Source organism: Thalassophryne amazonica, chromosome 16 (genome assembly GCF_902500255.1).
Source record: "Thalassophryne amazonica chromosome 16, fThaAma1.1, whole genome shotgun sequence".
In the NCBI taxonomy this organism is placed as follows: Eukaryota; Metazoa; Chordata; class Actinopteri; order Batrachoidiformes; family Batrachoididae; genus Thalassophryne; species Thalassophryne amazonica.
This window is the reverse complement of record NC_047118.1, coordinates 60,076,352-60,098,851: the sequence shown is the minus strand read 5'-3', so window position 1 is coordinate 60,098,851 and position 22,500 is coordinate 60,076,352. Positions and strand designations below refer to the sequence as shown.

The following is a 22,500-nucleotide window of genomic DNA, read 5'->3' as shown; positions in this document are numbered from 1 at the left end:
GAAAGGTGCAGTTTTGTTTTATTGGGGCGGGATACCAGTCAGTAACTGGTGTGACCACCATTTGCCTCATGCAGTGCAACACATCTCATTCGCATCATCCGTGAAGAGAACACCTCTCCAACGTGCCAAATGCCAGCAAATGTGAGCATTTGCCCACTCAATTCGGTTACGACGACGAACTGGAGTCAGGTCGAGACCCCGATGAGGACGACGAGCATGCAGATGAGCTTCCCTGAGACGGTTTCTGACAGTTTGTGCAGAAATTCTTTAGTTACGCAAACCGATTGTTTCAGCAGCTGTCCGAGTGGCTGGTCTCAGACGATCTTGGAGGTGAACATGCTGGATGTGGAGGTCCTGGGCTGGTGTGGTTACACGTGGTCTGTGGTTGTGAGGCTGGTTGGATGTACTGCCAAATTCTCTGAAACGCCTTTGGAGACAGCTTATGGTAGAGAAATGAACATTCAATACACGAGCAACAGCTCTGGTTGACATTCCTGCTGTCAGCATGCCAATTGCACTCTCCCTCAAATCTTGCGACTTCTGTGGCATTGTGCTGTGTGATAAAACTGCACCTTTCAGAGTGACCTTTTATTGTGGGCAGTCTAAGGCACACCTGTGCACTAATCATGGTGTCTAATCAGCATCTTGATATGGCACACCTGTGAGGTGGGATGGATTATCTCAGCAAAGGTGAAGTGCTCACTATCACAGATTTAGACTGGATTGTGAACAATATTTGAGAGAAATGGTGATATTGTGTATGTGGAAAAAGTTTTAGATCTTTGAGTTCATCTCATACAAAATGGGAGCAAAACCAAAAGTGTTGCGTTTATATTTTTGTTGAGTGTATATATATATATATATATATATATATATATATATATGTATATATATATACACACACACACACACACACACACACACACACACACACACACACACACACACAAAAACAGTGCGGGACACAAAACCATATGCAGAATACATGGTACGACTGCACAGTATGATTACAGTGGGGAAAATAAGTATTTGATCCACTGTTGATTTTGCACGTTTTTCCACCTACAAAGAATGGAGAGGTCTGTAATTTTTATCGTAGGTACACTTCAACTGTGAGAGACAGAATTTAAAAAATAAATAAATAAAACCAGAAAATCGCATTATATGATTTTTAAATAATTCATTTGCATTTGATTGAATGAAATAAGTATCTGAACACCTACCAACCAGTAAGAATTCTGGCTCACACAGACCTGTTAATTTTTCTTTAAGAAACCCTCTTATTCTGCACTCTTTACCTGTATTAACTGCACCTGTTTGAACTCATTACCTGTATAAAAGACACCTGTTCACACACTCAACCTGTCCACCATAGCCAAGACCAAAGAGCTGTCTAAGGACATCAGGAACAAAACTGCAGACCTACTCAAGGCTGCGATGGGCTACAGGACAACAGGCAAGCAGCTTGATGAGAAGACAACTGTTGGCATAATTATTAGGAAATGGAAGAAACACAAGATGACTGTCAATCTCCCTCGGTCCAGGGCTCCATATAAGATCTCGCCTTGTGGGGTAAGGATGATGCTGAGAAAGCCTGGAACTACAAGAGAGGACCTGGTCAATGACCTGAAGAGAGCTGGGACCACGGTCACAAAGATTACATTAGTAACACACGATGCCGTCATGGTTTAAAATCCTGCAGGGCAGCAAGGTCCCCTGCTCACGCCAGCGAGGAGGCATGGGAGAAGTTCATGTGGTCAGATGACACCAGAATAGAGCTTTATGGTGTCAACGCCACTCACCGTGTTTGGAGGAAGAAAGATGAGAACAACCCCAAGAACACCGTCCCAACCGTGAAGCGTGGGGGGTGGAAACATCATTTTTTGGGGTGCTTTTCTGCAAAGGAGACAGGACAACTGCATCGTTTTGAAGGGAGGATGGATGAGGTCATGTACCGCGAGATTTTGGCAAACAATTTCCTTTCCTCAGTAAGAGCATTGAAGATGTGTCTACAGACTGTCACTCTAGTTTCATGATCTGTGTAATTGAGGGTGTAGTCTTCTGCCTCAGTGCCGAAGCATTGCCACACCCCTCAGCCTGCTATGTGTGAGCTGAACAAAGTCCTAGGCAGTTGAAGCGAGTGACTGGATTATTTTCAACAGAAATTTTGGTAGCATAATGTAATTTGTGAATTTACCTTTTCTTCCAAAATATGAACCTAACTGTGAAAGTGTATCAAAGCCCACGTTTGTTGTTGAATTACTCTCCCAGTGTGAGATCAGTCCGACCATTCGAGTTTAGAGGCCACCGACTTACAACAAAAGTTTACATTTTATATGAATCAGTATAAAATTTAATGGATGAGATGGCAGCTGAATAGCAACACTGCATACAGTGATTTCAAATCTGTACAGAGTGAAGATTTATGAGACACCATCAATTGTGCATAACAAGGCATGAGATATCGCAACAAAAAAAAAACCCTTTAATCCACTGCACAGTAAATTCATTCAGCGGGAATGATAAGAGATGTAATCAATTCATAAATGCTGAATGAAAAAATTAAGTTTGCATTTAGACTTTGTCTCACAGTGAAGTGGCTGACGGCAGCTACTGCATAAAAACGGATTCCTCCAGAACCAAGATGTCCACAAAAATATGAACCGAACAATGTCTTCTGTGTAGCATGAGATGCCTAAGCTATTGCTATTTGAGAGGTTTTATGTACAGTATTTACTTAAGTACAAGTTACACCTCTCAAAAAATGTGTCTTGAAGAGAAAATAAACATATATAAACGAGAGCAATCAGAGATTTATGACGTCCGCCAGTTTGGACCTAGATCACCTCCAAAATTTAGTCTTCCATGCCGTAATATCTATTTGTGATACAAATTTGGTGAGAATCCGTGAAGTAGTTTTGATGTAATCCTTCAAAGACTATATAAAGTGAAACTTGATCCGGAATCTGGATCCAGATCACCTCCAAAACTTGGAGCCTTCCGTGGCCTAATATGTATCTGTGTGGAAATTTTCATCAAAATCCGTGAAGTAGTTTTGACATAATCCTTCAAGGCGTATATAAAGTGAGATCTTGATCCAGAATCCGGATTCGGATCCAGATCACCTCCAAAATTTAATGGTGTCTTCCATGGACTAATATGTATCTATGGTGAAAATGTGGTGAGAATCCGTGAAGTAGTTTTGACGTAATCCATCAAAGCCTATATAAAGTGAACCTTGATCCAGAATCTGGATCACCTCCAAAATTTTATGGTGTCTTCCGTGGCTTAATATGTATCTGTGGTGAAAATTTGGTGAGAATCCATGAAGTAGTTTTGACGTAATCCTGCTAACAGACAGAAAAAAAAAATGCAGGTGATTTTATTAAGTCCTTGGCGGATGTAATTACTCCAGAGTAAAATTCAGACTTCTGTCCTGCGTGAGGATCGCACACTAACAAGTGTTTCTCTGGTGGTGACTTTTAAATTAGAAATATAGCCTAAATGAACATGAAAACATAATTGACAACACAGTGGATGTTAGTTGATACAGTCTGAACAACAGAAAACAGACCGATAATTTAGGATTTTCTGTATTTTATACTTTTATTATTGAAGTTTCTTTTGTGCATTAATTCATGGGAAAGGCCAAGATGAGGTTATTATGATTATTATTAATGAATGTAACATGTTTCAGCATGTAAGCTGCATTGCAGTATAACAGACCCACCCAAATTCAAACATACTCCAAAAAATTACTTTAAATATATTTCAAGTATTTTCATTATGGGAATCTTCAGATAGATTAGAGTGGATTTATCTGCAGGAAATCTGCTAGTACAAAAATAAGTGGTTTATTATTTTTTTAATAAATAAAAAAATTATACCGGGTGAAACGCAACATGAAACAAACCAGACACCACGCAGAAGTCACGTCCTTGAGTATTTTGAAAGGCACTATATAAATTTACATTACCATTATAATCCCAGTACAACACACCACTAAGTGTAAAGCCATCAACAACATATCTTTACCCAATCGCCGCTCCTGCCTTGTGGGGAAAAGTGTGCCAAAAACTTCATAAATGAATCTCTTAAAAATCTCTTTTTACATTAATATTCCATTTTCCATCAATGTAAAATACAAAGATTATGAAGAAGACAGACAGACAGACAGACGGACCTCCTGGCCTATGACAAGATCGCGCTGTACCACAGCATGGTGTCAGTCATCAGGCAGACGTCAACAGGACTCACCACCAAGTCTAATAATTAGGTGGTCTGCATCATGTTAAACACCAGATTTAATTCATTACATAGAAGGTCCTGGAAACTCCTCATTGATTCTGGTCCATAATGACATGATGGCATCATGCACTTGTCACACAACATCTATTATTATTATTATTATTATTATTACTGAGAAAAAGTTGGCAGGATTATAGTGGAAGTCACGTTTGAGGATCTGGCCCACATTAAGTTCCTTCAGTTTCTCCCTTTAGCACTCTGGGTCACCAACCTGAGCCCATTGACGTTTAAGCTGACACAGAAGTGCAGTACCGTGAATGGCCACTTGAGGCTCTTAATGTCCACAACAAAGTAAACAGGAGAATCACCATGCAATCCCCAAAAATATGATTTAATAGACATCTGAACGGAAGTTAAGTCTCAGCCTCTGAGAGGGGCATGTTGAGGCATCTTCTGTTACACGTAGATCCGCCTACGCTCCACCCCTTTATGCATTAATGAGTTTGACATTTAGCTTCTGTGAACATGGCACCATACAGAATGTAGCCCAGACACTGGCTTCATTTGGGCTCTTCTGGGCCTCTATAGAAAACCAAAGGGTGACGTCATGCAGGCTCCATCTATTATATATACAGTCTATGGTCACCACAGCAGATTGTTATGGACCTGCATGTTGATTTAGCAAAAGCTCTACACCGGCTTCCCTTCCTGATGTTAACTCCACTTTACATGGAAAATGGGCAGGGCTGGTGTTGAACCAGGAACTTTCTGCTCTGGAAACAAATGCACTAACAGTTTGGCCACCACACCTTTGGACCACGGCACATAAACAAAAAGTCTCTTGTAGCCTTCAGGACCGAGATTTAAAATGATGCTTTTGTACATTAGCATGAACCCCATACACAGGTCCAAAGCCTGCGTATTCAACTTACCTCCTTGTTCAATGTCAGAATCTGTAAGATGTGTGAGGGAGAAGCTTGCAATGCTGGCCGGTGAGATGGAGAAACGGGAGTAGTTTGAGGAGCCAGCCCAACTAGACTCCAGCACGTGCCCAACTGTAGAGGGTGGAGACGAAAAAGAAGACACCGCAGACGAGGACTTGGCCTTAGACAGTAGGTCTGTATCTGTGCTGGGCAGGAAGGCAGGCGTATGCGAGGAGAAGTCATCGTCCCACTCAAAGCCACCGCCTGTAGGAATTTAATGACCAGGTCAGGACAGGTAAAGCTGGAGCTCAGCAGCTGTGGACATTTGGCAAGTGTGATGTTACCTTCTTCATCTGTGGAGCTTTCAGAGTTAGTGAATCGGTTCAGGTAGCTAGCAGCAGGTACTGTGCTGCTGAGCTCTGGTGCCTGGCTGTTGGACCCTGAGGAGTGGTCACCTAGTTCCTTTGTGGGAGTCTCCTAAAGTAGAAAACACTGCATAAGTCGCAAGCACACTCTGAAGTACCCCCCACCCCCACCCCCCCAAAAAAGAAAAAAAAAAAGGCAACAACAAAGTGGGTCTAGATACGCCCCCACTCGTATGTGAAGTTGGCCTACAGTTTTACAGTAGAGAAGATAATGAAGTCTGAAGCGGTCTTAAAAGATGGTATATGGGTGATATGTATAGCAAAGGACTGCCGCTGCATAACTGGTATATGGTGTATTGAAACACTTTTTTAAAATTATACTTCTTGCGCCCCCGCTCAAAAAACCCCCACCAAACTCATACACCACCAAGACAGTTTCAATCACATGACACATTCTTCAGATTCTGAGCAGAAACAAAAATCAAGATGGCGCTCATGATGGCCATATTGGATTATGAAAGAATGCCCCCCCCCCTCCATTTTTAAAAGGAACCATTCTCTAACCTCCCCCAATACAGCACCAAGCAATATTTTCAATCAAACAAGGTGTTTTTTCCAATAACGCACAAAAACAAAGTTTACTGACAGACTCAATGAAAACATAATGTCAGCCAACTATGTTGAACGAGGCATAAAAAACAAACAGGACGATAATCAACATTTTTACCTGGTCAAACAGGTAGACAGTGACATCATCAAAGAAGGACACTGCTCTTGTGGAGTTATCGGCATTGGACCTCACAGGAAATGGAGATGACGCATCTATGTTCAGAGTGGTGGGTTTCAACAAGCTCTTCAGGTTGTTTGCTTTGCTGTCGTCTGAGATAATAAGCGGCACCCCATGAACGACGTCATCCTCGCTGTCGGAGCTGCTGTGCAGATGATACCCACAAAGGTCATCATCCGAGTCATCGCTGTTCTCGTCCTCCTCATCTGCATCCATGCCATCCTCCTGCCGATCTATAACAGAGGCATCCCGCCTCCCCAGGTATCGTCCCTCCATGTCTGGTTCTTTAATTTTAAGAAGACAGTCACTGGCATAGGTCCTGGTTAGTTTTGCATGAAGTGTGCTCTCTGGCAACACCTTTGAAGAGAGGGCCTTTGAAGGGTCCAAATCTTGGGGTGAGGTTTGGCACACTGGTTGTTCAGGAGACGTTCCAATGCTGGAAAGATCCCATTTATTTTCCTCCTCGCTGTGACCACTATTGCACTGTTTCACCTCTATTTTGCAGTTCTCCATAGTAACTACATCTGCTTCTGGCAATGTTTCTACCACATGAACAGGCATCTCTACAACAGCAGCTTGTGATTCAGCAGTTTGTGAAGATTCTTGCTCATGTGTTTCAACTACATTGACACTAAAATCCTGTGACGGCTCACTAACATCACAGCTGAATGGATCAGTGGAGCTTCTCATCCATACAGCCTCAACAGCAGTAGTGGTTTCTTCAGACTTCTTTTCAGGCTCTGATTCGTTGTCTGAGAAGTATGCAGAGTCTCTGTAATTGCCGCTTGTGAGTGCTTCATCAGCAGGAACTACTTGATCTGACTGCTCACCCTCAATGGGGTCCTCATTCAGAAAAACCAGTGCACCCTCTACTTCCGATATGATTATTTCTGGTGGAACCAAATTTGTAGATGCTGTCAACTCTCCGGTCTCTTGTTTTTCTTTAGCAACAGTCATGCCATTTTTCACTGGGGAACTGTCCTCAACACTGGGCTGAGAATTCCACTCCGGAGACTCCAGGTTCTCAGTTTCATATCCGCTGTCTGATATCTTGTAGGGGGGCTGAAGTCTGTCGTGCACAATTTGAGTTTTCAGCTCTTCAACTTGTTCTCCCAGCCTATGGATGTCAAGAGAGTCTATAGAGTCTGGTGTCTCAGCCGAGTTATCTACAGTTGTTAGAGTGGTGGACATGCTGTCTTCCAATAGGCTGTCCTGGCTGATCTGATCCAGAGATGGCCCAGAAACAAGAAGGGAAGATTTGGTAAGAGGACAACCATTAGTATCGATAAAGGATTCTTCATGGTCAGAAAGAGTGGTTTCTAGTTCTACATCTGCCTCCTCAAATAAATCAGTCAACAGATCATTGTTTGTCAAGTCTTCATTAATGTCAACGTCCAGGGACAACGGGTAGACTTCCAGGTTATCAGTCATTTTACTTCCTGTGGGCTGGACACTGGTGTTTGATGCACCAGAATCATCTCCCAAACTGGGAATTTTGGCAACTGTGCACAACGAGTCCATACTGGCACTTTCAGAGAATGCAGAAGTGTTTCTATCAATTTGATGAATAATCTCAAACCTCTCTGAGGTAGAATCAAAACCAGAGTCTGTACCTCTGTCCGAAGAATGCAGTAGACCGAGGTCTTCAGTGGAAGAATTAGTTTTAACCAGCAGTTGGTTGCTTGAGTAATCTTCTGTGACCACTGTAATGGAAGGCACCAGTGTTTCATTTTCTGCCAGAGACTGAGTAAAGACCTCCAAGCTGATATTTGAAGAATCTAAAAGTTCCTGTTGGAAGGATGTGCTACTTATTATGGGCTTTACAAAAGTTACTGCTTCATTTAAGCTGCCAGAAGTTTCAAAGTTGTCCCAAGAACTCATTTTGAATGTTTCCTCTGGTTCGTGAGCTACACCAGGTGAAAGGAAACTCTGGTGAGGACGGGATGAACCAGATCCATCATTTAACAGACACTGCTCATTCAAAAAATTCAAGTTGTCGGCTAGTTTCTTGCTGTCCAGAAGCCTCATCACATCTGAGTTCTCCCCTTCCACAGAGACCTGCAGGTGAGTGGCTCCTGGACAATCCCCTAAAAAAGAATCCACTAATCCTTTATCTGCTTCAACACCCTGAACATCTAATGAGGCACCTTCATGGAAAGAGTTCCCGTTGCGTTCTGGAAGCTCCATAAAGCTTTGTCTCCATAATGGAGAGTCCTCTTGTTTGGACTCCCCCTCTGTGAAAATGTTGGTGTGGTACGGGCTGTCATTTTCTAGTGATGACCAAATGTGGCTATCTGGTAGAAAGGAATCCTTTGAATCAATGCTTTGGTGGAAAAAATCTGCATCTGTGCTTGACTCATCGAGATGGACATCTTGGAGGACAACAAATTCTTGGCCACTTGAATCCAATTTTTGTATCCTATTCTCATTTTCTCCAACAGCATTCTCTCCTTTCTCTTCTAGTTGTATGTAGTACTCACTGTCATTTGTTGGCTTCTGAGCATCTAACACTGGCAAAATCCCAGGAACTCCTGAAGGTGTATTAGCAGCTTCTATACCAGCTGTTCTGACCAAAGGGTCTGGAAAATGTGCCTGGATGTCTTCAGTGGAAACTGGGAAGAACATGCTGTGGTAGTTCAATGTTGAATCCATGCCTGAGCGGCCGTGGCTGCCGTCATAGTGATCTTGTTTGGCCGCTTCCCAAACATATTCAAAGCTAAGACCTTTGCTAGTTTCAGTGACTGTAAGAACTTCATCGATCTCTTGCCGCAGGGCATCATCTGCAAACTGTTCTAAAATTGGGAAAGAGGAGTGGCTAACAGTGGTCTGCCTTGTGGAAGGGTTGGGCTTGAGAGCATCCCAACGCTGTTCAAAATCTTCCTCCATGTCTTTCTGTCCTTGCATTCGCAGGTAGATGAGCAAGCGGTGTACTTCTTCAGCTGTGGCCCGCTTGTCTGGGGACAGCCAGCAGAACTGTAGCACCTCATACCTGCAAGTACACAGGTGATGCTTACTAACACAATATACAATTTATAAAGCCTAATAACTTGTGGGCATTGCTTCCATCTTTCTGTGTGTTCTAACAAGTCCCTCACACGTATTCAAAGATACATGAGTCATGGTCAAATACTCACCATCTGTCAGAGTAGGGAAGTTCCAGTTGTGGCTTAAAAAGTTTAATTTGTTGCTCCTTGATAACGTGGTTGAGAACCTCTCTATCAGACAGATGTGGGTAAGGCTGAGCAGCATTTTCAAAGAGCTCCCACAATGTAACCCCCAAGGCCCTGTGTGCAAAAGAGTAACTGTTGGAAATGGCAGCACAACAACAAAGGCTTTCTAGATCCAGTTTCTTGAAAAGAAGCTGTGTAATTTTATCAGATTAGTTATGAAGTGCCCTTCTGTCCCTCAGTCAAACTAGCGTAGTAAATGTTTTACAGGTATGTCAAATGGGACGGTGGAATGCAGAGAAACTGGCGAGACCCCAAAAAGGGCCCCAAGGACCATGCTGGAAATAAGCATTTTTCACTTTAACGTGTTATCCTTTGGATCATGTAAATCTATAAACCAAAATCAATCAGTTTGGCTGAGTGATAAACCACAATCTTTGACCCATTCTGCTACCTGCATAATCTTAAACCAATCATAAACTGCAAATGTTTTTACCTTCATCACATGATGCATATTGGTAGACATTACCATAAGTGATGCTTCCAAAATTTTTGAACGGTGTCTATTTTATATTTTTCCTCATCATGTCAAAGAATGTGACGAGGCATGTAATTGCCTCATTGCTGCAATGATAGCCGCACCAACACATAGTGTAAACAAAAGCAACACTAACAAAACGTGAACTGCTACATCACTTTGCATCAGAGTTTGATACTTTCTGTATATCCATTTAATATTAAAATATATATTTAAACATGGACCAGATTCACTGTCACCTGGAGACCTGTGTTTACATATCAGCGGCACTGTGTTGATTTTCATTACACAGCCAGGCTAATCGACTATACCTTATACAATACCTGAATGAGGGAAGTGCCCATCCCAGAAGCGTGTCTCACGGCCCAACTGCTGTGCCCCTTGAAAGAACACAGCTAGCACCCATTTTCAAAACGGACAAATGATCTATAGAGTATTTTTGACATATCAGCAACAGGAACTAAAACCACTTATTAAGATTTTATATATTTGGGAAAGAAGACACAGATATAAAAAAATGTAATTTTAAAAATACACTTCAAGGACTCAAAAAAAAAAAAAAAAAAAAAAAAAAAAAGTCACACGACTGCTTTTGGGTTACAAGAAGTGTCACTTTTCTGAATGGTCCACAAGTAAATTTCCAAAGACTTCTATGACCCACAGGATCTGGATAATACAGACTATCTATAAAAAGAAAAATAAACATTCTGTAAAAGTTGTTGGTTCAGATGGTGAGTCGATATGCACTTCTACATTAATATTTTTAAGTTTATATATTATTACAAAGTTCAACAAGACGTGTGCTTTTGGGGAGACGTTGTGAACTTGCTCCTAGAAAAATAAATGAATGCATAAAAAAATAAAAAAATACATACAATAAAAAAAAACAAAAGGGGGAGGGGGACCCAAGTTGACTGCATTCTGAAATGTCAATTCTAAAAACATTCAAAGATAGGGGGTGTGGGTAAAAATAGCCATTACCTAAGACAAATGAGACAGAAAGCGGTATAGAATGACTGAAATATAAATATAAGCCAACATAATATACATCCATCTGGTGCGTTTTAGACATAAGTTCGAAATTTTTGAACATGTCCGAGCTTTAGCGAGTTGTGTTTGAAAATGAAACACAGCCATCTGAAACCTACCACACATTGCTAGGTTTGGTCTGCTCCATAGTAATTACACCTCCATGGCGCTCGCCCACCAGCTCCGGTGCCAACCAGCGAAGGGGTGCAAATATATCATCTTCTGTGATGATGTAATCCTCCTGTAGTAACACAGCAAAGCATTCCTTTCAGACAGTTTCAGCTACTTTCAGCACAACTAATCTACAAATATGGAAATTTATTTAGTAGTGTTAAAAAATAAAACAATGTTGATTTTCTTTTTCCCCATAGGTCATAATAGAAAACTAATATTTAGAGGGTTCCTTTTTTTAAAAGCAACAGTAGACATTTAGTCATCCCTCAGATCCCTGCATAGTACAGTACACGCATTTGAAAATGGTTCCATATATGTCTGCTTACTTTGTATCTGTAGGGTCCAATTCCGTAGTCTCCAACTTTGACGGTAAGGTCCGCAGTCAGGTAACAATTCCTCAGAGCCAAATCACTACAAGATGAGCAAATAATGAATGTCAGGATGACATTTAGCTATTTACAAGTACAAATCTCCAACAACCAAATCACGTAGCAGTCATGGAGCTTACATTCAGAGGGTGCCATTTCTTTCCCTGTCTATTCATAATGCAAACAAACACTTGTTTATTCAGCCTGCTCATTTTCATCAGCATCTAGAGATTGATTTTACATCAAACATCGGGGTGAATATGAATGAAATTCAAGAAACAGATAATTCAATAACTTTTTTTGAAGAAGAACTGACATTACTCGCAGTCTTCTTGACTGTCCCAGTCACACGGCACACGATGATTCCTGAACGAAGGGAAAAAGTAAAAAACGTCACAATTCGTTGAGAAAAGGTGGACGAAAGAGCTTTTATCACCGAACAGTCTGCGAAGCAAGAGCGCAAAAGGGACGAAAGAGGAAATTAACAAAACCGAAGCTCACGATCTCGACGAAACGCACGTGGAGCCACAGCTGGAGCAGTGTGTGTCTGCGTCTCTGTGTTCCAGGACTCGGCACTGGGACGGAGCTCATAGCACCTGAGTCCTGGAGAAACTGCAAACAGAATCTGTGGAGATCTGTGTGCATGTCAATGGACCACCTGCTCTGGTTCCTCGTCCAGAACAAAAGAGGGATCATGTCCATCATTATCAGAATCCACACTGTCTGTTGATGGGCTGCGCGTTCCGTCTTCCTCCCCAATAAATAAATAAATAAATAAATAAATAAAAGTGCGCCGTGGTCACTGCTGTATCACAGTATTATGTTGTAAGCCATATATATTTATTTATAACAAAACTGTCAAAAGGGAGAATAAATATAAATATAAGTGTAAAGATGATTGAATATATCAGAACAGTAAATTAATCAGTGCGCGTGAACGCGCACATTGACTCGTGCGGTTATTCCACCAGCTGATCACTGATCCACGATGTGAATTGTTCCTTCCAGAACAGCTCTTTATATCATCATTTTGATTCATCTACCTGTTGCCACATGTACAGAAGGATTGGATTGTCATTCTTACGCTCAGATTGTTATATTTAATAAAAATAATAAGCGCACGCAGGAGCTCCTGCTGCCACTGATGCTGCATGCAAGTACCGTCGGAAATTACACAACTTTTTGTTGTTTCAAATTCAACAGTTGCTTGTGGCAAAATAATTAATTATATCCACACAAAAGATTAATTTTGGCCTATGTAAGGTGCCTGAGCCCATTGAAGCTGCCCCCCCACACAGATCAAAAAAATCCAAGCAAGCAGGCTGAGTCTGCCCTGTAATTTCTGATGTACATGAACGCAGCAGCAGCCTCAGCGCTCACAAACTGGCTTCTGTGCTGTGTGAAAACGTTCAGCTGCTCCAACGAAGTCAAATTAAACAATAACGTTACAAAAACTACACAAACACTTAAAAAATGTCAAGAACGACAGCAAAACGAGACACAGATGAATTGAGGTTTTCACTGCCCTTCGTTCAAAATTTTCAACAGTTTAAAAATCCTGACGAAGCGCCAGCTGCAGGAACGAGGCTGCACGAAGGTTAAACGATGCCACGACAGTCAGCGAAGGTTAAATGATGCCACGACAGTCAGTGAAGGTCCAGATTTCTTGTTTCATCAGGTCTTCGTCACCCTTCGTTAAGTGCTGTGTGACTGGACCATAAGACATTTCTGCTGCTTTGAAGGTCCCAGTGAGCACGGTGGTCTCCATCATCCGTAAAAGAAAGAAGTACGGATCCACAAGGACTCTTCCTAGAGCTGGCCACCCGTCTAAAACTCAACTATCAGGGAAGAAGGGCCTTAGTCAGAGAGGTGACCAAGAACCCAAAGGTCACTCTGTCAGAGCTCCAGCATTCCTCTGTGGAGAGAGGAGAACCTCCCAGAAGGACAACCATCTCTGCAACAATCCACCAATCAGGCCTGTATGGTCGAGTGGCCAGATGGAAGCCACTCCTTCATAAAATGCACATGGCAGCCCAACTGGATTTTGCCAAAAGGCACCTGAAACACTCTCAGACCATGAGAAATAAAGTTTTCTGGACTGATGAGACAAAAATTAACACTTTGGTGTGAATGTCAGGCATCATCTTTGGAGGAAACCAGGCACCATCCCTACAGTGAAGCATGGTGGAGGCAGCATCACACTGTGAGGATGTTTTTCAGTGGCAGGAACTGGGAGACTAGTCAGGATTGAGGGAAAGATGAATGCAGCAATGTACAGAGACATCCTGGATGAAAACCTGCTCCAGAGCACTCTTGACCTCAGACTTGGTTCATGTTTCAGCAGGATAATGACCCTAAGCACCCAGCCAATATATCAAAGGCGTGGCTTCAGGACAACTCTGTGAATGTCCTTGACCAGAGCCCAGACCTGAATCCGATTGAACATCACTTGAGAGATCTGATAATGGCTGTGCACCAACACTCCCCATCTAACCTGATGGAGGTTGAGAGATGCTGCAAAGAGGAATGGACAAAACTGCCCAAAGATAGGTGCACCAAGCTTGTGGCATCATATTCAAGAAGACTTGAGGCTGTAATTGCTGCCAAAGGTGCATCAACAAAGTAGGTTTGAATACTTACGTACATGTGATTTTTCTTTTTTATTATTCTTATTTTTAATAAATTTTCAAAACTTCAAAAAAAAAAAATTTTCATATCGTCATTATGGGATGTTGTGAGTAGAATTTTGAGAGGAAAAATAAATTTACTTACTTATTTAATTACTCTATTTTGGAATAAGGCTGTAACAAGAAAATGTTGAAAAAGTGAAGCGCCATGAATACTTTCTGGATGCACCGTGTGTGTGTGTGTGTGTGTGTGTGTGTGTGTGTGTGTGTGTATTTAGTGATGAAACTGCGGCATCAATTGGTAAAACATCACCAGAGGTGTGGGATTGCCAGAAGAGGGCGTCGGGAGCACTTTGTCTACCATGCACATTAGGAAGACATATGGTACTTCATTTACATCGAGACGCACATTAGGACGCAGGCTTTGGTCTGCCTTTAGCTCCACAGAATTCCCTGTGGACAGCTTCAGCATACTTGTAACTCGTCTAATGTCAGATTTGCTGACACTAGTGCTTTTGTATGAACATGTCCCATCTACAGTCAGAGCTGCTGAAAACACTAAGATAAATGGAGATTTATTTTAAACCTCCGTCCACTGTCCTCTGCTGCTGGCAGACGGCCCAGCATACAGTAACAGCAGAACACATCTGAGCCGCAGAGCTTAACCCTACAAGGCTAATCGGAGGCGTAGCAGTGATCACACCCACACCAACTGGACACACCAGGACTACTTCTTCAGAACGTGTACAAGCAGCATCAGGACTTGATCTGCAGTCCAGAGGAATTATATGTACTACTCCATTCCAAATGCTTTCCTGTGACTGTAATCGTTTTCAGCTACTGCTTTCTCCTCATAAAATCCTTTGAAATTCTGTGAAACATCAGGGTCATATGTCTGTTTCCCTATTTGTGTATCTGTAAACAATGCATTACTTCCCACTGTCCGTTGTGATGCTGATTGATAAAATGCTGTGTAAACACTATGGAGTATGGTGGTTGCAAGATATCCCCAGAAGTGATGCTACATCAAATTCTCCTATGAAGATTATTGTACACCAATGGGCCATTTGTAAGAAAAGCAATTTTTTTAAAAATATATAGTTAAATATATTTTTTGGGGGGGTTTCAAAACTGGTGGTCATGGTACGAAAAGGGAATAGGAAAACCCACTGAATACTCAAAAATGACCAATACTAACTGAAAACCTGAATCCCAATTTCAAAAGCGCATCTATCAATAACTGTGCCATTAAGAGTCATGAAGGTTCAATTTTCCATGATTGTGAAGACGAGCCCCTCCCGCTCGACTCAAAGAGCATCTTACTACTGAAATAATCTGTAGCCAAAACCTGCATTACACTTTCATTTTTATGAATGAGTATATGCTCCCTATAGGTGCTTTTTGTAGCAACATTGCCAGCAATAAATTATAATTCAGGTTTGGAAGTCAGCCCATAGAGCATTTGTCCAGAGGTCTGATGTTTGGCAGTACTGCATTATTGGGTTCAGTTCTGCTAGATCGCAGCCACAAGCAGTCGATATGTGCAGCCGCTTCTTTTTTGGAGGTTACACTAAAGTGCCACTGAAATACTTTTATGATAATTTACATTAGACCAAATGGAAGGAAACCTATGGGACTCCCTTTGAGTTTCAACATGAATTTAAATAAACAAATAATAAAAACAACCATCTAATATGAGAATATCCTTTTACATGCAATGAGCAGAATCATCATTCTCTTCTCCCCCCCCCGCCATCAGCGGCCAGCTGACACTGTGGCAATGCATGCGAGCTGTGTAATTGGAACCATCTGAGCTTATTCTGAGCATGCAAAGTAGGGCTGATGAGCTGAGCATCGTATGTTAGACCCAAGCCACACGTCCCCAACACCCTTAGTAACCCGCTGGCTGCGAGTAGCCAGAGATCCAGTACTTGTCGGGGTAACCCTGAAATCAAACACGGTCTCTCTGCTGTATACACCATTTTTGGAGAACAAGGTTACAGTTGGCTGAATGCTTGACAGTCATTTCTTTAGGGGTTTGAGACCGCCTACCTGCCATATGAGGTCATACTTTGTCATAAACCAAACTGTTTAAAAACAATCCAATCCAAATTATTTTTGCATCTATTTTTATACAAAGAGGTTCAAGCTGTAATTTTGATGAGCTGAACCTTGTCAAACTTAAAATACCATTTAAAGATAATTAGGTTCAAATGACAATGGAGCAGCAATAAACACAACAGTCGCATGTAGTGTACATAAAACAGAAATTATTGCTTAAACTGGAGAACAGCACAACATGTGCTCAGTGTCAGGGATGCAAGACAGATGTCTCAAATTAATTAGCCAGAACTGGTCCATCAGACAATGTCATAAAGCTATCCCAAATATAGAAAATGTATCATTTTTGGTCCCTCCCATAAGTACTTAGGTTTTTCTTATTAAAAAAGTCTTTGCACATTTTGTATTGACTCCAGCTTTCCATTTCAGAATAATGTTCAACTAATTTCCAGGAAAACTGCAGAAAAAAAAAAAAAAAAAAAAAAATCAAGCAATATAAATACTGACTTTTCAGCATTCAAAGTAAAAACTGACTTTTCAGTTTGAATAACTAGCTAACAATGATAATTGTGCAACTAGTCAACATAAAACATTCATCAGAAGGAAAAGCACTCTGGCACCTGAGTGCAAAATAACCCCCAACCCCCCAACTAACAGTTTCAAACAAGTTCATTTTACTGGACATAAAATCTGCGAGTCTGTTGAGGTGCTGTAGTGTTGGACAGTTTTGAAATACCTGTGCAAGAAATTGTGTTTATGAAGGTGAGTGACACCAGCAGCGATTTCACAGGCCATCCTCTGCAGCAGCAACAATTCAGAATTTCTGAGCATCCAGTCCTGCTTAGACACATAACCCCGCAAATCCCCCTGCAAACACAAACACAATGCAGAATTAATTCATTTTCAGACGTAATCAACTACAGACATCTGATGAGTTAAATGCAATGTGCAGACCCTGCCACACAGGGGCAGCAAATGCTCCTGTACCTTGTCTCCTCAGTACTTGTCAAAGTTGATGAGTGGAAGGACCAAATAAGGGTATCTCTGTCTAACGGACCAGTATGCTGTGCCACAGGGTTTTATAAATAAAGAGCCCAGCTCAGTGATCTAGAACTGAGACTCTCTCAGGTTGTGCTTCAGAAGCAATGTGTGGAGGAAAGAAAAACAACAAGATACCTCTTGAGAAGGAAAAAAAAAATAATAAAAAAAGGGAGCTTTAACTACACTTGATTTTAAAAAAAATTACTAAAAAACAGATGGGTATTTTAAATGAGTATTTGGGGTTGCCATGGCAGCATAAATGTGATGCACAATAAGGTTCTTTGGAAATACTAGATGTCAACTTTAATTACATTTGAGGTGGTCGTAAGGAAAGAGTCAGGTAAATCCTGGGTGGGTCAGGCAAGGTCAGTCACACACCAACTGGGAATGTAAGATTATCCACAAATCACAGAGGTACATTACAGTTACCAGAAGATAAGACAAGAATCTGAGGCTAAAACCGTTAAGTAATTGGAGCAATGAAAATTAAGTTATTTTTATGCCATGAGGAATCATTTTAGCCATGGGGCTGTTTTATCCCAGAGCACTGACACTTTGTCAACCATTGGCATGTAAAAAAATAAATAAATCAATAACTTTAAAAGATTTTTTTGCTAATCCTACAATCAGGGTGTTATGTAGAACATGAGAAAGTGTGTGTCGTATGACCAAGCAAAGCGAGATCCAAAGTGCCTACCCGATGTGGGCAGGGGCACCTGTTCGGGGAAAATTTGAAATACTGAAGCAAATTTTTTGATCCTCCAACACAATCTGGATATAAAAAAAGCAGGTTTTTTTTTTTTAAGTAAACAGAGTCTTTTAATATGTCACATCATTTCCACTTTACACAGCATTAGAGTAGTAAAATTAGGACACTCACTAATATTGAAATGTTTAAGTTGTTAAAAATACATGTATTCTCATTACTATTATTATATCAGTAATATTTGTTGGTGCATATTTGAAGCAAATGAGAGCAAAATATACATTTTTTAAACTTGCTTTGCAGCAGAATTGATGCTGGCTGTTACCACTGTGCCAGCTCTGAGCTTTTGAAAGAGTGGCACTGATATGCACAGTTGATGATCAGTGTGAATAGAGACTAGTTGCTGTGCACTGCTTAGTGGGAATGCACTATCAAATCAAAGTGTTGCAGAAAATCACCCGTTGACCTCTAGTTTAGGCTGTCAAAAAAAGGTTAAAGAGCCTTTCAATAACATAGAGCATACTTTTGACAAGAGTTCAAGATATGGCAGAAGGGGAAAAGAACATCCACAGAAACAGAAAAATGCAAACTGAGCATGATCCTCTGATTTGTTGACAATATGAGCCAGCTCACAAAATGATCAAACTATTCCTTCACTCCACTAACCTTATACAAGGCATGTTTGAAGAACGTTTAATTTACACATGGTGACTGCTTGATACGGTGCATCCAGAAAGTATTCACAGGGCTTCACTTTTTCCACATTTTGTCATGTTACACTCTTTTCCCAAAATGGATTAAATTAATTTTTTTTCCCCCCTCAAACTTGCAGACACAATACCCCATAATGACAATGTGGAAAAAGTGTGAGAGATTTTTTTAAATTGTGGAGGCCACAGAGGAAGTGGCAGAGTCCAGTTTGAGGGAGCTCCAGGACTGTTAATGAAAGAACATTACCCACCACACCTCAAAAACAAGCCTTATGTCTGATCTGTGAATAAACAAGTACAATCCCTGGCAAAAATTATGGAATCACCGGCCTTGGAGGATGTTCATTCAGTTGTTTAATTTTGTAGAAAATAAAGCAGATCGCAGACATGACACAAAACTAAAGTCATTTCAAATGGCAACTTTCTGGCTTTAATAAACACTATAAGAAATCAGGAAAAAAAATTGTGGCAGTCAGTAACGGTTGCTTTTTTAGACCAAGCAGAGGGGAAAAAAATATGGACTCACTCAATTCTGAGGAAAAAATTATGGAATCATGAAAAACAAAAGAACGCTCCAACACATCACTAGTATTTTGTTGCACCACCTCTGGCTTTTATAACAGCTTGCAGTCTCTGAGGCATGGACTTAATGAGTGACAAACAGTACTCTTCATCAATCTGGCTCCAACTTTCTCTGACTGCTGTTGCCAGATCAGCTTTGCAGGTTGGAGCCTTGTCATGGACCATTTTCTTCAACTTCCACCAAAGCTTTTCAATTGGATTAAGATCCGGACTATTTGCAGGCCATGACATTGACCCTATGTGTCTTTTTGCAAAGAATGTTTTCACAGTTTTTGCTCTATGGCAAGATGCATTATCATCTTGAAAAATGATTTCATCATCCCCAAACATCCTTTCAATTGATGGGATAAGAAAAGTGTCCAAAATATCAACGTAAACTTGTGCATTTATTGATGATGTAATGACAGCCATCTCCCCAGTGCCTTTACCTGACATGCAGCCCCATATCATCAATGACTGTGGAAATTTACATGTTCTCTTCAGGCAGTCATCTTTATAAATCTCATTGAAACGGCACCAAACAAAAGTTCCAGCATCATCACCTTGCCCAATGCAGATTCGAGATTCATCACTGAATATGACTTTCATCCAGTCATCCACAGTCCATGATTGCTTTTCCTTAGCCAATTGTAACCTTGTTTTTTTCTGTTTAGGTGTTAATGAAGGCTTTCATTTAGCTTTTCTGTATGTAAATCCCATTTCCTTTAGGCGGTTTCTTACAGTTCGGTCACAGACGTTGACTCCAGTTTCCTCCCATTCGTTCCTCATTTGTTTTGTAGTGCATTTTTGATTTTTGAGACATATTGCTTTAAGTTTTCTGTCTTGACGCTTTGATGTCTTCCTTGGTCTACCAGTATGTTTGCCTTTAACAACCTTCCCATGTTGTTTGTATGTGGTCCAGAGTTTAGACAGACCTGACTGTGAACAACCAACATCTTTTGCAACATTGCGTGATGATTTACCCTCTTTTAAGAGTTTGATAATCCTCTCCTTTGTTTCAATTGACATCTCTCATGTTGGAGCCATGATTCATGTCAGTCCACTTGGTGCAACAGCTCTCCAAGGTGTGATCACTCCTTTTTAGATGCAGACTAACGATCAGATCTGATCTGATGCAGGTGTTAGTTTTGGGGGCTGAAAATTTACAGGGTGATTCCATAATTTATTCCTCAGAACTGAGTGATTCCATATTTTTTTCTCCTCTGTTTGGTCTAAAAAAAGTAACCGTTACTGACCGCCACAATTTTTTTTCCTGATTTCTTATAGTGTTTCTTAAAGCCAGAAAGTTGCCATTTGAAATGACTTCAGTTTTGTGTCATATCTGTGATCTGCTTGTTTTCTACAAAATTAAACAACTGAATGAACATCCTCCGAGGCCGGTGATTCCATAATTTTTTGACAGGGGTTGTACGAACCACAGCTAACTGTACAGTCAACACAAGCCAGAGTTATGAATAAAAATGACGATCCAACAAATACTACTATGGAATGTTGCTCAAGTCCCGCCCCCACCCCTCCCAGATAACTTATAAGACAAAATAACTTAATGGACATTTTGCATGTGTTTTAATGTCCCAGTTAGCAACACAACATCAAAGTACTCATGATTGTAAGTCTCCCTGTGCACATGCGCTCATAATTAGTGGTTTCTGATGTTTTTTTATTCCTCTTCCAGAGCGAGGAAACGGATGCATTTCCGGAAAATATCGCACTCAGCAACTCTCGGCATTTCTCTGCGTGCGGTGAAGTTAATAGCATAACAGAAACGTCACACACCGAGAAAGATCGAGGGGAAACGAATGTGGTTATGTCCGATAACGAAGTTTCTGAACTTTTCTTTGAAAGCAGCGGCTCTGATTTACAGAGGAGACGACACACTTCACCCCGAAACTGTTAACTTTTTTGGATTTTGGAACTTAAAGTGTGGTGACGCTGCTGTTTGTCACAGCTGCTGGGTTTGCTGCTGCTGTGATCACAGACATGCCTGGACACACAGATGTATGTCACGTATTGGTAAAACTCAGAAGACACTATTTTCAGGATATAATGGACTCTAATAACTATAACAGACTATGTGCACGCCAGTGCGTATAATGTCCGATCAGAACCTGATAGCAAGAGGATCTGGGCATTCTCTGGCCGAGTGTAATTTGAAAATGGCTGTCTGTGGATACGAGTGAAGTGATCCATGGCTGGGGATCGCAATTGCAATCACGCATGAGCGTGAAGGCTTGTTTTTGTTGTGGACTTATTTGGAAACCTTTACACTGGGGTGAGTGGAATGTTATTTTTTTATCGTTTGCTTTGTGTTCTTTCAATGAAAGTACTTTGTGTGTGTGTGTGTGTGTGTGTGTGTGGGGCAGCTGTTTTAACCCCCAATTTACATGGACGTCTAGCTGAATTTGAACAATATATAATCAGTATTAATCTTGTACACTTTCTCAAATGTCATAAAATGCCATAACTTTTAAGAGAGAATTAATGTTGAATAATCCCTTAAAAAAAAAAACAGCTGACATGCGGGTTAAAACAGCTGTTACACTGTTTTAACCCGCATGTCAGCTGTTTATTGTTGCTTAATGGACTTGAAATGTCTCCATGACATTTGTACAGGCAACATGATGACACACACACACACGTATATATATATATATATATATATATACACACACACACACATACACACACACACACATACACACACACACACATACACACACACACACATACACACACACACACATACATACACACACACATACACACACACACACATATATACACACACACATACACACACACACACATACACACACACACACATACACACACACACACATACACACACATACACACACACATATATATACACACACATACACACACACATATATATACACACACATACACACACACACACATATATACACACACATACACACACACACACATATATATACACACACATACACACACACACACATATATATACACACACATACACACACACACACATATATATACACACACATACACACACACACACATATATATACACACACATACACACACACATATATATACACACAACATACACACACACACATATACATACACACACACATATACACACATACAACCAAACATAGTATACAACACACATACACACATACA

At 40.9% G+C, this 22,500-nt stretch overlaps 1 protein-coding gene across 1 annotated transcript in view; it reads right to left on the bottom strand.

Moving 5' to 3' along the window:
• Nucleotides 1–22,500, bottom strand: part of lmtk2 (lemur tyrosine kinase 2) — an 82,875-nt gene that overhangs the window by 19,460 nt on the left and 40,915 nt on the right. Inside the window, exons 5-11 of the mRNA XM_034191374.1 lie at nt 17,024–17,165; nt 11,558–11,642; nt 11,177–11,298; nt 9,458–9,607; nt 6,264–9,312; nt 5,516–5,648; nt 5,181–5,435 (exon numbers count right to left, since the gene is read on the bottom strand). Of these exons, the coding sequence (XP_034047265.1) occupies nt 5,181–5,435; nt 5,516–5,648; nt 6,264–9,312; nt 9,458–9,607; nt 11,177–11,298; nt 11,558–11,642; nt 17,024–17,165 (3,936 nt within the window). The remainder of the gene's footprint in view (nt 1–5,180; nt 5,436–5,515; nt 5,649–6,263; nt 9,313–9,457; nt 9,608–11,176; nt 11,299–11,557; nt 11,643–17,023; nt 17,166–22,500) is intronic.